This window comes from Amblyraja radiata, chromosome 31 (assembly GCF_010909765.2).
Source record: "Amblyraja radiata isolate CabotCenter1 chromosome 31, sAmbRad1.1.pri, whole genome shotgun sequence".
Classification (NCBI taxonomy): Eukaryota; Metazoa; Chordata; class Chondrichthyes; order Rajiformes; family Rajidae; genus Amblyraja; species Amblyraja radiata.
Window position 1 is genome coordinate 30784274 of NC_045986.1, and position 20533 is coordinate 30804806.

General features: G+C 47.7%; 1 protein-coding gene across 1 annotated transcript in view; it reads right to left on the reverse strand.

Annotated features, from left to right (window-relative positions):
• igsf21 (immunoglobin superfamily member 21) overlaps window positions 1-20533 on the reverse strand; it is a 224258-nt gene that overhangs the window by 123050 nt on the left and 80675 nt on the right. Inside the window, exon 3 of the mRNA XM_033048444.1 lies at window positions 17190-17311. Within this exon, the coding sequence (XP_032904335.1) occupies window positions 17190-17311 (122 nt within the window). The remainder of the gene's footprint in view (window positions 1-17189; window positions 17312-20533) is intronic.

Below are 20533 nucleotides of genomic sequence, written 5' to 3' on the forward strand. Positions count from 1 at the left end.
TATTCCTCCAAACCTGTCCTATCCATGTACCTGTCTAACTGTTTCTTAAACGTTTCGATAGTCCCTGCCTCAACTACCTGCTCCGGCAGCTTATTCCATACACCCACCACCCTTGGTGTGAAAAGGATTGCTGTCCACGCACTGTATTGTTCTATGTTGTGTAATCTGTGACTTTAGTTTAGATTGGAGATACTGTGCGGAAACAGGCCCTTCAGCCCACCGAGCCTGTACTGGTCAGCAATTCCCGCACACTAACACTATCCTACACACACGGGGAACAATTTACATTTATACCAGGTCAATTAATGCTACAAACCTGTACGTCTTTGGCGTGTGGAAGGAACGAAGATCTTGGAGAAAACCCACGCGGGTCACGGGGAGAACGTACAAACTCCGTACAGACAGCACCCGTAGTCGGGATCGAACCTGGGTCTCAGGCGCTGTGAGGCAGCAACTCTATCGCTGCGCCACCGTGCCGCCCATGTGCAGCAACAGCAGTTCAAGTCACCTGACTACTCCTCATGCTTTGCCTCCGCTGTTCCTTGCCAATCTCGCACTAAGCCACAAGCAGGCGCATGGTCCTGAGGATGCTGATCCATAATACAATAGTCCATTTCAATTTCTCCTGCTTGGCCGGGGAAAATAAAACTCTTATTTCTCGTGCTTTATTTTATATTGCTCATAAATGCAAAATAACAGACCAGACAAAAAACTCCTAATACCAAAAAGCAGTTTGTTCTCATCTGTTCACAAGCTGCAGTTAGATCTTTTGATACCAAAAGTGTTGTCCCATCAATTCTCTGGGGAGCATTCTCATCTTTCACAGCAGTTTTCACTGCGGGCTTTGCTGTCTGTGGTGTACATAACGGCTCTGATTGTCTACATGACAAAAGCTGGTACACTTCACGATCAATTATTTGTTTGTGAAGTTTCCTTGGAATGTCCTGGGACTCCAATATTAAAGCAAGCCTTCATCTTTACTTCATAGATATGAAAGGATTTGGTTTCCTCCATTGCTTACCTGTTATTTAACTGCTTGTATTCTCATGGTGCGACTCGAAGGCAGACTCCAGGCTCATTACGTCTGAAGAAGGGTCCCGACCAGAAACATCACCCATCCTTTTACTCCAGAGATGTTGCCTGAGCCGTCCGCTGAGTTACCCCAGCACTTTGTGTCTATCCTTGTTTACCCAGTTTATTTACCCAGATCAGGCACAGCTTCTTCCTCTCTGTCATCAGACTTGTGTACAGCCCTTCCATGAACTATGGTCCCAATCTTCCAACCTACTTTATTGCAGACATTGGACTTTTTCCTCTGGAACTGTTGCGCTACTTGATTTTATTCATGTATAGTATTATCTGATTTGTTTGGATAACATCATCTTTTCACTGTATCTCGGTACACGTGCCAATAAACACCAATGGTAGACAAAAGTGCTAGAGAAACTCAGCGGGTGCAGCAGCATCTGGAGCGAAGGAAATAGGCAACGTTTTGGGCCGTTGTAAAAAATATTGTCCCTGGTGGGTGTAGGATAGTGTTAAATCTCAAATTATGAAAATATCTTGTGCTTTCAAAAGCAAACGTCAGCATTCCATGCAGGGAATAGAATGAAGCAGCACAGTGGCTAGTAGACCCTCAGTGTCAGTGACCCAGGTTCAATCCGAATCTCGGGTGCTGTCTCTGTGGAGTTTGCACATTTATCCTGTGACTGCGTGGGTTTTCACAAGTTCACAACTTATAGGAGTAGAATTAGGCCATTCGGCCCATCAAGTCTACTCCGCCATTCAATCATGGCTGATCTATCTCTCCCTACTAACCCCATTTTTCCTGCATTTTCCCCATAATCCCTGACACCCGTACTAATCAAGAATCTATCTATCTCTGCTTTAAAAAATCCATTGACCTGGCCTCCACAGCCTTCTGTGGCGATGAATTCCACCACCCTCTGGAAATTCCTCCTCATCTCCTTCCTGAAGGAACGTCCTTTTAATTCTGAGGCTGTGACCTCTGTTCCTAGACTCTCCCACTTGTGGAAACATCCTCTCCACATCCAGGCTATCCAGGACTTTCACTACTTTATAAGCTTCAATGAGGTCTCCCCTCATCCTTCAAAGCTCTTAATTTTTTTTGTTTTACCGTGAGCATATTGAAATCTAAGCCAAGGGTATATTCACTTCCTTCCTATTTGATATCCAGAGTAACAGTTCACCTTTATGCACTGCCATTAATCTCAAAATATGTCTCAAGGCATTTTACAGAAAAGTAATCAGACCAAATGGACATTGGAAGAATTGCAAAGTTAGGCTGTAAAGATTAACTACACCTCCTCAGTCAGTCATTTACTGGTTTAATGCGCTGGAAATTTCCATTAGGAAAAGCCAAGAGAACGACAGATGCTGAAATCTGAAATTGAATTAGTAAATGGTGCAAATATTCAACAAGTCAGGCGGTGTCTGTGGAGGGTGAATCAAAATTAATGTTTCAGATCTGATGATGGCATCGAACTTGTAATGTTAATTCTGTTTCTCTCTTCACAGTTTTCTTGGTGGAATGCCCCAATTACTTTCTGTGAGACCAGCGCATCAGTAATTTCTGTTGAATTGCTTAACTTGGACCAATATTTTTCAAACTCTGAATAGAATTGTAGATTGAGACAATTTGTAAATCCAATTCTGTGATACAATCGACACTAAATCACCAGAACGTTTTCAAATAAAGACTCCTTTATTCAGCAATGATTACAATTATATAGTGCTCTGTAGACATTAGAATTACATTTCACACTGGACTATCTGTACTTGGCCTGTTGAGCTGGCGACGTGAGCTTCAATTGAGTTACATTTGTGCGTGCCGCAGAATCTGGCATTGCAGCATTTTCTTGCAAAATGAAATGACTTGGAATGGCTTTGGTTGGGATTATGCCCAATGGATGTGGCACAGCCCACAGTCCGCCTGGGCCAACGTGATCTCCTGGTTGCTCAACACATTCACTCTCCCTCCCATCTCACACTGGCCTTTCTGTCCTGGGCCTCTTAGAACATTTGTGTGGACCAATGCAAATTGGAGGAAGAGCACCTCGTATTTCGCTTGGGTGGCGTGAATAACGACCTCTAACTTCAAGTGACCAATGCTTTCCATCCCTCCCCCCAGCCGAGCTCTCTGACTAGTTTCACTCTTCTCACTGTTAGTACTGTATGCCTACCAGTCACCTTCCCCTCGGCTAACTATGAACCATTGTAGATTCCCTTGAACATTGTCTGCTTTGATCTGTCCTTTTCACACCTCACATTCCCTTTGTACCCTTCCAAATCTCTAGTTTCCCTCTCCCCCAACTCTCAGTCTGAAGAAGGGTCTCGACCCGAAATGTTGTCCATTCCTTCTCTCCAGAGATACTGCCTGTCCCGCTGACTTACTCCGACATTTAATGTCTGTCTACAGGTATTCTATTTGATATCATTGACTGGATAGGGGATTTCTTCTATAATCTTCAATGTGTCTCATTTTGGCCTCGAGATTCTCCTACCTCTTGTTATTTGTGTTGTGTTGCAGGTTGTGTGAGATAATATGTTCACAAACACAATAGAAGATATCTAACCCAGGAGAAAAATGTAATTTAGAGATGATAGAACTGTAATTAATTTTCTCATAATGAATAGATAATAAGTGGCTCCCTGGACGAGCTCAATTACACAAGCCAATGTAAAACCTCAGATCATGAACTGAGTGGTTGCAATACCCAGTGTCATCCGCAGAGGGTGCAGGCCAGAGGAACTGATGGGACACAACATATTGGCTAAGAATCATTCAGCAGAAACAGGCCAATAAAGTCATGAAATATCAATGGAAAGAAACTTGGACCCCAAGAGAGAAATGGCCAGTCTCCAACTACGAATACGTCACAGTGGCACGGCGATAGGGTTGCTGCCTCACAGCGCCTGAGACCCGGGTTTGATCCTGACCACGGGTGCTGCCTGTACGGAGTTTGCACGTTCTCCACGTAACCGCGTGGGTTTCCTCCAGGAGCTCCGGTTTCCTCCAACATCTCAAAGACATGTAGGTTTGCAAGTTAATTGGCCTCTGTAAATTGCCCCTGGTGTGTAGGATAGTGTGTAGGACTCGGAGGTGGGACGAAGGGTCTGATTCCACGCCGTACAAATAAAAGAAAAACTAAGCTCCCAACTACATGGACTTGGGGGCATTGTCTTTGTCTCTGCACGATTATAGTTTTTTATATATATACGGAACTTCCTTTCTGTTGTTTATTCTGGGGTTTGCATATCTGGCGTGCAGCTGCAAGTCAAAGTTTCATTGTTCCCTCTCTGCACACTTGACAATAAAGCGCTCTTACGCCTAGGGATGAAGCAATTGAAAACTAGCTCTTCCTTGAACCAACCCAGGAGACATCAGAAAAGAGCTCCCTCAGATATGGGAGCAATACTCTTTATACTTTAAGAGCGGCATGGAAGAGTTGCTGCCCCTACTCCCCTTGCAAGCGCCGGAGACACAGGTTCGATCCCAATCACGGGTGCTGTCTCTACGGTGTTTGTACGTTCTCCCGGTGACCGCGTGGATTTTCTCCGAGATCTTTAGTTTCCACCCACACAACAAAAACGTACAGGTATGTAGGTTAATTGGCTTGGTGTATGTGTAAATTGTCCCTAGTGTGTGTGTAGGATAGTGTCAGTGTGCGGGGATCGCTGGTCGGTGCAGACTCGATGGGCCGAAGGGCCTGTTTCCGCGCTGTATCTCCAAACTAAATAATTCACTTTTGGAAAATCTTGAGTTCCCAAAGAGTTGAAGTTATTGGCCAGGGACAAGCTGCTAACTGGGACTTCTGCCCATGTATATCTGGACACGGGCATCTTGCATTCGCTGACAGATTCATGCCAGCAAATCTCCAAGTCCAAAAGCACAGGATGAACGCACATTTATGGAGGGGAATCTGCTAATGGATTCATCTAGAGCTCTGATCTCATGCAGCATCTGTACCTCTTACATGAATGAGGCTTTAAAGCTGTGGTTGAAGAGTCAAATACATTAGCTTTTTTAAAATTATTTGCGCTCACTAATGTCTTTAATTTTAACATGCTTTAAAGCATTATTCGATCATTTAATTTGTTTTCATTTAAAAAAATTGATAACTGTTAAATTTTACTTAATTTTAATTGTAGCTGAATGCTTTAGAGACAAAAATGGCTGGATTGACAGATGGCAAAGCTATTGGTGTGACGTTGCTAATATTCTTGGCCATTGTGTGGGTTGGCCTTGATCAGGTCCCTGCAATGTGCCAGCCCACTACAGCAGCCACAGTGTAGGACTCTGCCCACACCTTCCCGGCAGCTTCATCCACCCAGATATCAACCAGAAGAGTGCGTGACCAATATTTACAGCGGCTAGTGTGAGTGGGCGGCACAGTGGCGCAGCGGTAGAGCCCTTTGGGAGGGTGGTAGGAATCTGGAACTCGCTTTAACAAAGGGTAATAAAACACAAAATGCTCATCACCTTTAGAAAGTACTTGGATGTGTCACTGAAGAACCACGTACCTAGTGCTAGTCCATAAATACATAGTGAGATGGAGAGATACAACATGGGAACAGGCCTCGTGGTCCTTGCCGACCATCAGCTACCCATTTACATTCATTTAATATAATTTTATTCTCCCTATCAAAAAATTAAAGACTATAGAACGGTCTTGACCCAAAACGTCACTTATCCATATTCTTCAGAGATGCTGCCTGACCCGCTGAGTTACTCCAGCACTCTGTGAAACGTCACCTATCCATGTTCTCCACAGATGCTGCCTGACCCGCTGAGTTACTCCAGCACTCTGTGAAACGTCACCTATCCATGTTCTCCACAGATGCTGCCTGACCCGCTGAGTTACTCCAGCACTCTGTGAAACGTCACCTATCCATGTTCTCCACAGATGCTGCCTGACCCGCTGAGTTACTCCAGCACTCTGTGAAACGTCACCTATCCATGTTCTCCACAGATGCTGCCTGACCCACTGAGTTACTCCAGCACTTTGTTTCTTGCTCAAGATTCCAGTATCTGCAGTTCCTTGTGCCGACAGCATTCTTTCCATAATATTATCAATCCCCCCCCCCATATTCTAGCACAACCTACACACCAGGAGTTATTTACAATGCCCAATTAACCTGCAAACCCACACACCTTTGGGATGTGGATGGAATCCGGAGCAGCCGGAGGAAACCCACACGGTCATAGGAAGAGCGTGCAAACTCCGCACAGTCAGCAGCCAAGGTCAGGATTGAGCCAGGGTCTCTAGCGCTGTGAGGCAGTGGCTCTACAAACTGTACCGCTTGTTCTATATTGATGGAACACAAACGCAGTGAGCTGAAAGGCTGCCCTCTCTGCCAGAAATTCTCTTCCATTCTATGATTGTTCTTGAAGCAGGAACATCTTCAGTGAGGAGTGGTGGACTGTGGAGGGCACTGTGAGTCTGTCTCCAGTTGATAAATGGTGATTGTTAAATAACAGGACAATATTTTTAAGGAAACTGAAAAAAAATTAAGTCTTTGGCAGATGACTTGAACAAAAACAGCAGCTAAGCAAATCATAAGGACTTTCAGTAATCGTAATTGATTACATGAAAATGCAATACAGAAAACATTCAGTCCCACGGAAACTCTTCACTTCACAATGCTTCCTTGAGTCATTCACTCACTGGTCGGCACACAGCCAAGCCCAGGTTGTGTCCCTCCCATCAATAAAACAAGGTTAAGAATCATTCTTTGAATTACAGTGTATGCAAGAAGGAACTGCAGATGCCGGTTTAAACTGAAGATGGACACTATACCTCCTCCCTCGACTCTGTCCAGGGACCCCTTGATAATCCTTTCAGGTGAGGCAGAGGTTCACTTGCACCTCCTCCAACCTCATCTACTCTATCCCTTGTTCAAGGTGTGGACTCTTATACATCGGCGAGACCAAACGCAGACTGGGCGATCGTTTTGCCGAACACCTTCGATCAGCCCGCCTGATCTCCCAGTTGCTGGACACTTTAATTCTCCTTCCCATTCCCACACTGACCTTTCTGTTCTCGGTCTCCTCCATTGTCAGAGTGAGGCAAAACGCAAATTGGAGGAACAGCATCTCATATTTTGCTTGGGCAGCTTACAGCCCAAGTATGGATAGTATGACAGTATGAAGTATTACAGTATGAATATTGATTTCTCTCACTTCAGGTAGCCCCGGCATTCCCTCTCTCTCTATCCCTCCCCCACCTAAGACGCACCAGCTTCTTGTTTTCACCCAACATACAGCTAATAACGACCTGTTTCTTTATCATCGGTACTTTTTTGCATATCTTTCATTCATTGTTCTTACTCTCTCCACATCACCGTCTATATCTCTCGTTTCCCTTATCCCTACCCAGTCTGAAGAAGGGTCCTGACCCGAAACGTCACCCAATCCTACTCTCCAGAGATGCTGCCTGTCCCGCTGAGTTACTCCAGCTATTTGCGTCTATTCTTGCAAATGATCTCATTCGGCAACATTTACATCTTTGCACTGCACGAAAGTCTCTTGCACTTCAGCCAATGGAGGAGGTCAACGGACATCAAACCACTTCTTCAACACCCCCTCAGTGGTTAACATTGGAAATAGAACAGTATAGGAACAGGCCCTTCAGCCCGCAATGTCCATGCCGAACAATGATGCCATGTTAAACTAATCTCCTCGGCCCACATCTGATCCATTTCTCGGAGCAGAATAAGGCAGTTCGGCCCATCACGCCTACTCCGCCATTCAATCATGGCTGATCTATCTCTCCCTCTCAACCCCATTCCCCTGCCTTCTCCCCATAACCTCTGACACCCGTACTAATCAAGAACCTGTCAATCTCTGCATTAAAAATATCCATTGACTTGGCCTTCACAGGCATCTGCGGCAATGAATTCCACAGATTCACCGCCCTCTGACTAAAGAAATTGCACCCCATACCTATCTAAAGATAGTCCTTTTATTCTCTATATTTCCATTCCCTGCAAATCCTATGTAAATGCCACTGGGTGGCGCCAGCAATGGCTGCCTCGCCAACAGTCCTTTCCTTCTTTGTGTTTAAATAGTATGTGTCAAATGTATGTTTTTAGTATTCTTTAGCTTGTTTTATGTGGGGGGGGTTGGGGGAAACTTTTTCTAATCTCTTACCTCGACGGAGATGGGATTTTTTTCTGTATGTCGTATCTCCGTCCGCACTGCGGCCTAACATCGAGGAGTTGGCGGCATTTGCTGGAGACCGATTTCGAGAACTCCACCGCAGGTGCCTACGGGACTTTACCATCGCGGAGCCCGCGATCCCTTTGCCAGGGATCGACCTCGGAGCTCCAACCGTGGGTGCTTGTGGACTTAACATCACCGAGACCGACATCGGGAACTCCAAGCCACGGGAGTTTCGACCACCCCAACACGGGGGCTTCAACCGCCAGCTGCGGTAGCTTTGATCGCCCCGGCGGATGGTTCTACTGCCCAGACCGCGGGAAAAGAAGACTTCTTTGCCTTCCATCACAGTGAGGAACATGTTAACTTTTATGTAGTTGTGTGTCTTGTTGCTTTTTTAAAAAAAAATTATCTTTCTTTTTCTTTTTCGTATGGTAATTCGCATATCACTGTACCTTAATTGGTACGTGACAATAAATGTTCTTTGAAACCGTTGAAACCTTTGAAAAGCCTCTTAAACACCACTATCGTATCTGCCTCCACCACCACCCCTGGCAGCGTGTTCCAGGCACCCACCACCCTCTGTGTAAAATATGACCCCACGCATCTACTTGAAGTGTTTCCCCCTCACTCTAAAGCTATGCTCTCAAGTCTTTGACATTTCCAATGGTGGAAGATGCAGAGATAGTTCTTTCAAATAGCAATGCAGGCACGATGGGTCTTTATGTTCTGTGCTTGTATTCAATAATACTGCAGACTGAATGTGTGCATTGTATGCGGTGGGCTGGAGACAGGGAAGTGAAGAAGGTCACAGCTTCCCAATGGACAAAAGGGGAGTCGCAGTTAAGGATGATGCATTTGAAGCATTGCTTGTCGTCTAACAAGAGTTTCACATTCTCTCTCTGAATGCCGATTAGTTTAGTTGCTCTCCCCTGACTCTGAGTCTGAAGAAGGGTATCGACCAGAAACATCACCCATTCATCCTCTCCAGAGATGCTGCCTGTCCTCCTGAGTTACTCCAGCATCTTGTGTCTATCTGTAGTTTATAAGTATCATTTGTATAGAGATACAGTGAAAAGCTTATGTTTGTGTGCTGTGTGCTGTGTGCTGTGTGCTGTGTGCTGTGTGTTGTGTGCTGTGTGCTGTGTGCTGTGTGCTGTGTGCTGTGTGCTGTGTGCTGTGTGCTGTGTGCTGTGTGCTGTGTGCTGTGTGCTGTGTGCTGTGTGCTGTGTGTTGTGTGTTGTGTGTTGTGTGTTGTGTGTTGTGTGCTGTGTGCTGTGTGCTGTGCGCTGTGCGCTGTGCGCTGTGCGCTGTGCGCTGTGCGCTGTGCGCTGTGCGCTGTGCGCTGTGCGCTGTGCGCTGTGTGTGCTGTGTGCTGTGTGCTGTGTGCTGTGTGCTGTGCGCTGTGTGCTGTGTGCTGTGTGCTGTGTGTTGTGTGCTGTGCGCTGTGTGCTGTGCGCTGTGCGCTGCGTGTTGTGCGCTGCGTGTTGTGCGCTGTGCGCTGTGTTGTGCGCTGTGTGTTGTGCGCTGTGTGTTGTGCGCTGTGTGTTGTGTGCTGTGCGCTGTGTGTTGTGTGCTGTGCGCTGCGCGTTGTGCGCTGCTGCGCGTTGTGCGCTGCTGCGCGTTGTGCGCTGCTGCGCGCTGTGTGCTGTGTGTTGTGTGCTGTGCGCTGTGTGTTGTGTGTTGTGTGCTGTGCGCTGTGTGTTGTGTGCTGTGTGTTGTGTGTTGTGTGCTGTGCGCTGTGTGTTGTGTGCTGTGCGCTGTGTGTTGTGTGCTGCGTGTTGTGCGCTGTGCGCTGTGCGCTGTGTGCTGTGCGCTGTGTGCTGTGCGTTGTGTGTTGTGTGTTGTGTGCTGTGCGCTGTGTGTTGTGTGTTGTGTGTTGTGTGCTGTGCGCTGTGCGCTGTGTGTTGTGTGCTGTGTGTTGTGTGTTGTGTGCTGTGCGCTGTGTGTTGTGTGTTGTGCGCTGTGTGCTGTGTGCTGGGCGCTGTGCGCTGTGCGCTGGGCGCTGTGCGCTGTGCGCTGTGTGCTGTGCGTTGTGTGCTGTGTGCTGTGTGCTGTCCAGTCAAGTAAATGACTGTACATGAATGCTACAGTCCACAGATGGTCCGCAGGTAAAGCACGGGTTAAGGATACATTTGTTGCAAAGATATCACATTGAAGTCCAATAAAGTCAGATTAAAGAAAGTTCAAAGGTTTCTAATGAGGTAGATAGGAGGTCAGGACCACACTCTAGCTGGTCATGAGTTGCCCAATAACAGCTGGGAAGAAACTGCCCCTGAATCTGGAGGTGTTTAAGAAAGAACTGCAGATGGTGGAAAAATCGAAGGTAGACAAAAATGCTGGAGAAACTCAGCGGGTGTGGCAGCATCTATGGAGTGAAGGAATAGGTGATGTTTCTGGTCGAGACCCTTCGCTCCATAGATGCTGCCTCACCCGCTGAGTTTCTCCAGCATTTTTGTCTACCTTCTGAATCTGGAGGTGTGCGTTTTCATATTTCTGTACCTCTTGCCTGATGGGAGAGGGGAGAAGAGGGAGTGGCCGGGGTGCGACTGGTTCTTGATTATGTTGCTGGCCTTGCCGAGGCAGCGTGAGGAGCAAATGGAGTCAATGGGAGGGAGGTTAGTTTGTGTGATGGTGTGGGCTATGTCCACAACTCTCTGCAACTTCTTTGGTATCCTCCGGGTGCTCTAGTTCCCACCCACATATGAAAGACGAGTGGGTTGGGAGGTTCATTGGCCGTTGTGAAGTGCTCTTCATGTTGTGGTGAGAGGTAGAATCTGGAGGTGGAGTTGATGGGAGGAGATGCCAGGAGAATGGGTTACAAGGGAGACTAGTGATGGTCTATGAATCAACGTAGACTTGTTGATCTGAAAATATATCCTTCTATGTGGTAAGAAAATATGGTAACGTGGCATAGAATGTTTCTATATTTTAGTCATAGAGTGTGGAAATAGGCCCTTCGGCCAAACTTGCCCACGCCGACCAACATGCCCCATCTAAACTAGTCCCACCTGCCTGCTTTTGGTCCATATCCCTCTAAACCCGCCCTAGCCCGCTACCTGTCTAAATGTTTCTTAAACGTTGCGATAGTTTGAATATACTATTTTATGAGTAAATTCATAGAAAGGGTGAGAAGCATGGAGGCTGCTATACTTGACGTTGCAAGACTGAAAATCCAAATAGACAACAGAAGATCATTGATAAAATAACAGTCATTAATAAGAAAGATAATGGAAGAGAATTAACAATTGCTAAAAATGAACGGGCAATTCTTCTCAAAACTGAAACCCCATTTTGTTTGAATTGTTAAGAGTTAATTAGTTGTTGGAATCTGACTTGTTGAGAACATTGTAATGAGGTTGCTAGAGTAGCCTCACAAAGAGATTCTGATGAACTGATTATTTCTCTGTTGACCATTCTTGACCCATAACATAATCGAGATGTTATGGTGCATATTTTTGTCTTGACTGCCTGAAATTACCATTGAAAGATATCATAATCAAGCAAGGTTGAAACTCAAGATGGCACTTTGGGAAATTATCAAAATCCATCACACTGGGGAGATTAAGAGCCGGCAAATCTATTTCAGACATCCTTCTGCAAAAGTAAAGATTGGATTTTGCTGAAAATTTAATCAGTTCATCACCACTCCAATATCAAATAATTTCTACAATCAAATTTGTCAAGCTGTGAGGTGCGTGGGCGTTAATCAATAATGATGGCAACTGCATCTTTCACTGCCTTGTGAGGCGGAGAGTGGTGAAGGGGAGGGGGGGTCAGAGGGTGCAGTGAGCAGGAGTTTGTCCAACAGCCTGTCAGGACGGTGATTAATGTCTGATCTCTGCAGCTCAGATTGATTCTTCAAGTGGCAGCTGGTGCTGAAATGCCGTCAGGCCATACGGGGGGTTACGGTGGCGCAGTGGTAGAGTTGCTGCTTACAGCAAAATGCAGCGCCGGAGACCCGGGTTCGATCCCAACTACGGGTGCTGTCTGTACAGAGTTTGTACGTTCTCCCTGTGACCTGCGTGGGTTTTCTCTGAGATCTTCGGTTTCCTCCAGCACTCCAAAGGCGTACAGGTTTGTAGGTTAATTGGCTTGGTAAATGTAAAAATTGTCCAGTATAAAATTGTCCAACTTCCGGTCTAGTCCCTGGTGGACTCTTCGGAAGCTACAAGGCACAAGGTTGGTATTGTGTTGGATCCAATGGCAAAAAAAGTGGCAACACGGCATCTGCAAAAGTTGTTCACAACTTCCAAGAGCATGGTTAGAGCCAAGCCACATTCATTAATACCCTATGAGTAGGAAGGAACTGCAGATGCTGGTTTACACCGAAGATACACACCAATGCTGGAGTAACTCAGCAGGACAGGCAGCATCTCTGGAGAGAAGGAATGGGTGATGTTTCGGGTTGAGATCATAGGGTGATACAGTGTGGAAACTGGACCCTCAGCCCAACTTGCCCACACCGGACATCAGACACTTCAGAACCTTCAGAAGGGTCTCGACCCGAAATGACACCCATTCCTTCTCTCCAGAGATGCTGCCTGTCCCGCTGAGTTACTCCAGCATTTTGTGCCTAATCCAGGTTTTAATTTTCCTTTATCTCAAAGTGGTTTCCTGGGGTGGTTTCCTGATTCCTGGGATGTCAGGACTTTCATATGAAGAAAGACTGGATAGACTCGGCTTGTACGCGCTAGAATTTAGAAGATTGAGGGGGGATCTTATAGAAACTTACAAAATTCTTAAGGGGTTGGACAGGCTAGATGCAGGAAGATTGTTCCCGATGTTGGGGAAGTCCAGAACAAGGGGTCACAGTTTAAGGATAAGGGGGAAATCTTTTAGGACCGAGATGAGAAAAACATTTTTCACACAGAGAGTGGTGAATCTCTGGAATTCTCTGCCACGGAAGGTAGTTGAGGCACAGTGATGAATGCTGTGGTGGGTGTTTGTGTTCTTTATTATTGTACCGCTGCTGGCAACCCAAATACCACCGACCTTGGTTGTGTGGCAATTAAATTATATCAATTATTAAATTATATCAGTTCATTGGCTATATTTAAGAGGGAGTTAGATGTGGCTCTTGTGGCTAAAGGGATCAGGGGGTATGGAGAGAAGGCAGGTACAGGATACTGAGTTGGATGATCAGCCATGATCATATTGAATGGCGGTGCAGGCTCGAAGGGCCGAATGGCCTACTCCTATTTTCTATGTTTGTATGTTTGGGAACAGCTCCGTCCAAGACTGCAAGAAATTGCAGGCATTTAGTGCCTGTCAACATTAATATCCTACGTGGTGGCTTCTCTGCCACCCATCACGGACATGAATGAAAGGGAGTAGCACCACTGGCAGTGGGGATGTGAAGCTGGCACAGGGAGTAAGGGCAGGCTGATCTCTGCGTTGAATTGCTGACCTGTGCTTCGTCTCTGTGCCAGGATAGCTCGTTCACATTACCCACCCAGCAGTCACATCAAAGGAAACCCCACAGAGAATCGGAAGCACAGAATAACACAGCGTTACTGACTGGCGGAACTGAAAGCCTCAAGTCCCCAGTCAACATCTACCAGGAGGGGGTGAAGGCTGGAACAAGCTGACCACAGAGCAGCAGGATATGGATGTGCGCAGTACTTTCCCACTCAACGTGAGCTCCTGATTACAAATAATGTGCCCAGGAGCTGTCGGCTGCAGGCCAGGCATTAACTCAAAGGAAATAAAATAAAATTAAGTCACGGTGAGAAGCAAAAGGCCATTTGGCTCATTGAGCTTCTCCTGCCATTCAATTAATTGTATTTCGCTAAAGCATTATGGATGACATTGAAAATGACCTAGTTCTATTTCAAAATTTATGCCCCCTTGTTCTGGAGTTCCCTCCCAGACATATCCCTGTATCTCCTTCAGCAAATCCTTTTATCATTTTCAGCAGCGTAATTAGATTTCCTCAACTTTGAAACTCAAAGAAATTCAGACCTGCTCTCATCATGTGATCAGTGGGTGCAGCAGCATCTATGGAGCGAAGGAAATAGACAACGTTTCGGGCCGAAACCCTTCGGGTTTCAACCCGAAACGTTGCCTATTTCCTTTGGGTTTCGGCCCGAAACGTTGCCTATTTCCTTCGCTCCATAGATGCTGCTGCACCCGCTGAGTTTCTCCAACATTTTTGTGTACCTTCGATTTTCCAGCATCTGCAGTTCCTTCTTAAACTCATTATGTGATCATTGGTCTCATTCGGGTCATTGTGTGCTCTGTGGTTAATATTTCTCTCCTGAGTCCTCATGATGAAGATTAGACGTAGTCCTCATGCCAACTCAAGCGTCACTTCCTCATTCTCATGTACCATCACCCTCAGTTATAGTTTAGTTCATTGTCACATGTACCGATCTACAGTGAAAAGCTTTTGTTGTGCGCTAACCAGTCAGCGGAACGACAATACATAATTATTATCGCGCCATTTACAATGTACAGATACAAGATTAGGGAATAACGTTTAGTGCAAGGCAAAGCCAGCAAGGTGCGATCAAAGATAGTCTGAGGGTCACCAATGAGGTAGATAGTATTCCTGCACTAATCTAGTTGTGGTAGGATGGTTCAGTTGCCTGATAACAGCTGGGAAGAAACTGTCCCTGAATCTGGAGGTGTGCGTTTTCATACTCCTGTACCTTTTGCCTGATGGGAAATGGGGGAAGAGGGAGTGACCGGGGGGAGGGGGGGGGGGGGGTGAGACTGGTCCTTGATGATGCTGCTGGCCTTGCAGAGGCAGCATGAGGTGTAGATGGATGCAATGGAAGGGAGGTTGGTTTGTGTGATGGTCTGGGCTGCGTCCACAATTCTTGCGGTCTTGGATGGAGCTGTTCCCAAACCTCTTTGAGATGAAGAACAGTTAAAAACTGGATTAAGCACAAAATGCTGGAGTCAGGCAACATCTCTGGAGAGAAGGAATGGGCGACATTTCGGGTCGAGACCCTTCTTCTTCAAGCTGGATTATCCATGTCCACCAAATGATTGGTCCTAAGACATATCCTTGATGTGGCAAGTGTTCTAATGGAGCCCACGGGATGTTGCCATAGTGTTGTTTCACAATAGTATTTGCTTCTTTATTTTACTTATGAAAAAACACTCGGAAAAGGAGAAAGCACTTTCATCCAAATCTAGCAGGATCCGGTTAGATTTAGTGGTAGAAAGAGGAGACGGTAAAATGTCTCAGACAGATAGACACAAAGTGCTGGTGATATTTGGTCTTGACCTGAAACGTCACCCAATCCTTCTCTCCAGAGATGCTGCCTGTCCCGCTGAGTTAAGGGGCTGTCCCACTGCGGCGACCTAATCTGCGAGTTTAGAAGAGTTTGCCCTCGACTCAAACTCGCAGCATGGTCGACACGTGGTCCTAGGAGGTCCTATGAGGTCACTGGAACTCTCCTTCATGCTCGAGGGAGGTTTTCGCATACTCGCGGCCTCAGCTAGATCGCGGAAAGATTTTCGGCATGTTGAAAAATGTTCCGCAAGTAAAAATTGGTCGGCATGGTCCTTTTGAACTCGCAGTGCAGTCGAGGGCAGCCGTAGGCCATCTCCTTCGCTGACCAGGCATTTTAATTGGCTCATTGGAGTTTTCAGGACCAAGGAAAACCGTTTAAATGCCCGCTAAACTTTATTATACTTCTTAAAAGTGTTTCCCCCCCCTTCTCCCCCCCCTTCTCCCCCCCCCCCTTCTCCCCCCCCCCCTTCTCCCCCCCCCCCCTTCTCCCCCCCCCCCCCCCCCCCCCCCTTCCCCCCCCCCCCCCCTCCCCCCCCCCCCCCCCCCCCCCCCCCCCCCCCCTGCGCCCTCCCCCCCCTTCTCCCCCCCCCCCCCCTTCTCCCTCTCCCCCCCTTCTCCCCCCCCCCTTCTCCCCCCCCCCTTCTCCCCCCCCCCTTCTCCCCCCCCCCCCCTTCTCCCCCCCCCTTCTCCCCCCCCCCCTTCTCCCCCCCCCTTCTCCCCCCCCCCCCTTCTCCCCCCCCCCCCTTCTCCCCCCCCCCTTCCCCCCCCCCCTTCTCCCCCCCCCCTTCTCCCCCCCCCCTTCTCCCCCCCCCCCTTCTCCCCCCCTTCTCCCCCCCTACTCCCCCCCCTACTCCCACCCCCTTCCTCCCCCCCTTCTCCCCCCCTACTCCCCCCCCTTCTCCCCCCCCTTCTCCCCCCTTCTCCCCCCCTTCTCCCCCCCTTCTCCCCCCTTCTCCCCCCCTTCTCCCCCCCTTGCTTCCCCCCCCTTCTCCCCCCCCTTCTCCCCCCCCCTTCTCCCCCCCCCTTCTCCCCCCCCCTTCTCCCCCCCCCTTCTCCCCCCCTTCTCCCCCCCCTTCTCCCCCCCCCTTCTCCCCCCCTTCTCCCCCCCTTCTCCCCCCCCTTCTCCCCCCCTTCTCCCCCCCTCCCCCTTTCTTCTCCCCCCCCCTTCTCCCCCCCCCTTCCTCCCCCCCCTTCTCCCTCCCCCCTCCTTCTCCCCCCCCCCCTTCTCCCCCCCCCTTTCTCCCCCCCCTCCTTCTCCCCCCCCTCTCCCCCCCCCTCCCCCCCCCCCTCTCTCCCCCCCCTTCTTCTCCCCCCCTTCTTCTCCCCCCCCTTCTCTCCCCCCCCCTTCTCTCCCCCCCCCTTCTCTCCCTCCCCCTCTTCTCCCCCCCCCCTCTCTCCCCCCCTCTCCTCCCCCCCTCCTCCCCCCCCCTTCCCTCCCCCCCTTCTCTCCCCCCCCTTCTCTCCCCCCCCCTTCTCTCCCCCCCCTTCTCTCCCCCCCCTTCTCTCCCCCCCCTTCTCTCCCCCCCTTCTCTCCCCCCCCTTCTCCCCCCCCCTTCTCCTCCCCCCCCCTCCCCCCCCCCCCCCCTGTGGGACAGCCCCTTTACTCCAGTTTTCTGTATCTATCTCCAGATCCCACTATAATGGCCACTTTTACATAAATACTACATGAAGGTTTCTCATCTACTGGAACACTAATGATTTAGCCTGTGTACATTAGACAACATCCTCACGACTGCTAACAAGAGAAGTAACTTGACTTACCGCACTGTAGACTGATAGACCAAGTCTTCGCTCTTCTGATATTCATCAATGTGAGTGTAATTTGTGGAGAACAGGGCATCGTATGTGAATATTTTCTGTTTGATAGTCCCCCCATCCGTCACCTGGTATCAAGGAATAATACATCATAGTCAACCATGAGTGAAAGAAAATTAAAAGTCCTTTTTATCACCATCACAGGCCACCAGAGGCATTTGTACATTCCCCAGTGAAACATGGCAAAGTAACGGAACAGTCAGAATATTGTACCTGACACATGAGAGGCTCTCTGCACCAAGCCACTCTCTCATTACGCCTCGCATGTGAAAGCAGGGATGTTCTACTACGCATCAGGAAAGAGAAATAACCTAAAGGGCCTGTCCCACTTTGGCGATTGTTTTAGGCAACTACAGGTGACTAGGCTATGGCCACATGGTCACTGGGGTGTCACCTGTATGGTCGTGAGTCGTCTCCTCAGTAGTTCAAAGAGTCGGAGCGTTTTTCTGGTCGCCGCTGGATTTTGAAATGTTCAAAACTTTTCGTTGACGGTCAGCGACCGTTAGCTTGTGGTAGCTTGTCTTCTCCTGACGTAGGTGCTGTCGTAGGTTGTCCCCAGGTGACGTAGGTTGTCGCCGTTGCTGACTTCAGTGAATTCCATTGTCGTAGTCGCTGGCAGTTGCCTAAAAAATCACCAGGTGGGACAGGCCCTTAATTCTATTCAGCTGCTTCTGTGCAAAATAATTTCTATTCATTAATAGTCATCAAGATTATGAGAGGAATAGATCGGATTATTGCACAGAGTCTTTAGCCCCGAGTAGGGGAATCGAGGACCAGACAAACATATGTTTTAGGTGAAGGGGGAAAGATTTTATTATCTGAATTGAGTTATTACCTGTATGTAGTTGCCTGAGGGGAAACCTTTTTACACAGAGAGTGGTGCGTGTATGGAACAAGCTGCCCGAGGATGTAGTTGAGGCAGGGACTGTCATAACATTTAAGAGACAATTGGTCAGGTACATGGATAGAAAGAGTTTAGAGAGTTAGTGGCCTAGCATGGGCAGGTGAGACTAGTGTAGATGCTGTGACATGTTGGGCTGAAGGGCCTGTCTCCACTCTATATGACACTTTGACTTCATGACTCTTTTACAAATACATTTCTAGAAGATACAGAGGGAGATCTACAGAGAATGGGGTTAGGATGGAGAGATAGATCAGGCATGATTGAATGGAGGAGTAGACTTGATGGGCCTAATTCTGATCCTATCACTTATAATCGTATGACTCTACTGAGAGCACTATGTCACCGAAATCCCGATCATATCATTCATGATATCACACCTATATTTCAGGATCGTTCCTAACTGCAGAACCTCTAGACAGACTGCCATCACAGCCAAATGTTTCCTGTAACAGTTTCTCCGATGAACTGCAGCCCCCATTCAGGGAATAATAACGGAATGCTTACATTTTCTAACCTGACAGATCTTGAGTTCTTCTGCTTCGTACTCCCTCCACCCGCTGAGTTCAGGCTATAATTATGTCGAATGTCTCCATGCCCTGACTTCTAATTTTTCCTGATGAAACTCCCTGTTTTAATCTGTTGCAATAAATTCCCTGCTCTCAGGATCTGGCACCTCTTTTGAAATGTTATAGGCAACTATAAAAAGTCACATTGCTGCTATTTAAGGTGACGGTTAAGCCAGCTGCATTTGAGAATCTTCACCTCATAAAGGCAAAGAGATTACAGCCCTTATTGAGGGAAACTAACAGCACAAGTAAACAGTATGTGTTTATATAACATCACACCGGCATGGAACTGCTCGAAGGAGCAATGCGGGAGAGGTAGAAAGAAAAATTGAAACGAGCAGAGAGAAAAAAAGACACAGAGTGCTGGAGTAACTCAGCGGGTCAGGCAGAATCTCTGGAGAACATGGATAGGTGACGTTTCACAGAGTGCTGGAGTAACATAGAAACACAGAAAAATAGGTGCAGGAGTAGGCCATTCGGCCCCTCAAGCCAGCACTGCCATTCAATATGATCATGGCTGATCATCTAAAATCAGTACCCCGTTCCTGCTTTTTCCCCATATCCCTAGATTCCTTTAGCCCTGAGCTAAATCTAACTCCCTCTTGAAAACATCCAATGAATCGGCCTCCACTGCCTTCTGTGGCAGAGAATTCCACAGATTCACAACTCTCTGCACAAAAAGGTTTTTCCTCATCTCAGTCATAAATGGCCGACCCCTTATTCTTAAACTGTGACCCCTGGTTCTGGACTCCCCCAACATCGAGAACATTTTTCCTGCATCTAGCCTGTCCAATCCTTTAAGAATTTTATATGTTTCTATAAGATCTCCTTCTAAATTCCAGTGAATACAAACCCAGTCGACCCATCATATGTCAGTCCCGCCATCCCGGGAATTAACCTGATGAACCTGTGCTGCACTCCCTCAATAGCAAGAATGTCCTTCCTCAAATTAGGAGACCAAAACTGCACACAATGCTCCAGGTGCGGTCACACCAGGGCTCTGTACAACTGCTGTAGGACCTCCTTGCTCCTAAACTCAAATGTTTTCGCAATGAAGGCCATAGCTTTCTTCACTGCCTGCTGTACCTGCATGCTTACTTTCAGTGACTAATGTACAAGCACACCCAGGTCTCGTTGCACTTCCTCTTTTCCTATTCTGACACCGTTCAGATAATAATCTGCCTTCCTGTATTTGGCACCAAAGTGGATAACCTCACATTTATCCACATTATACTGCATCTGCCATGCATCTGCCCACTCACCCAACCTATCCAAGTCACCCTGCAGCCTCATAGCATCCTCCTCGCAGCTCACACTGCCACCCAGCTTTGTGTCATCCGCAAACTTGGTGATGTCACATTTAATTCCCTCGTCTAAATCATTAACATGGATTGTAAATAACTGGGGTCCCAGCACCGAGCCTTGCGGCCCCCCAAATTGTGGGGATCCTGTGACAGCTCAAATTCCCATCAGTTTATTGTCAGGGTGCAATGAAATAGTTAGTTAGCATGAAGCTCTGAGTAAACAATAAATACAATCAGTGTGGCAATAAATATAATGACTCATGTAAGCGGTAGAATGGTGTGAAGACTGCAAACAATCTGGAGTGGTGCATAACACTTACTGAGCCCAATACTGGAATAACTGAAAGAGGCAGAATTATGTGGCAGCACCTCCAGTAACGGAATATAAAACATTGCAATCTCCAATTTCATGTCAACTCTAACAATACTTACTCATCCCCTCTCCCTTCCCCGTGCTCCACCTGGTCTCCCCCCCCACCAACACCGCCACAACCACCACCAACCCGACCCCCCCCC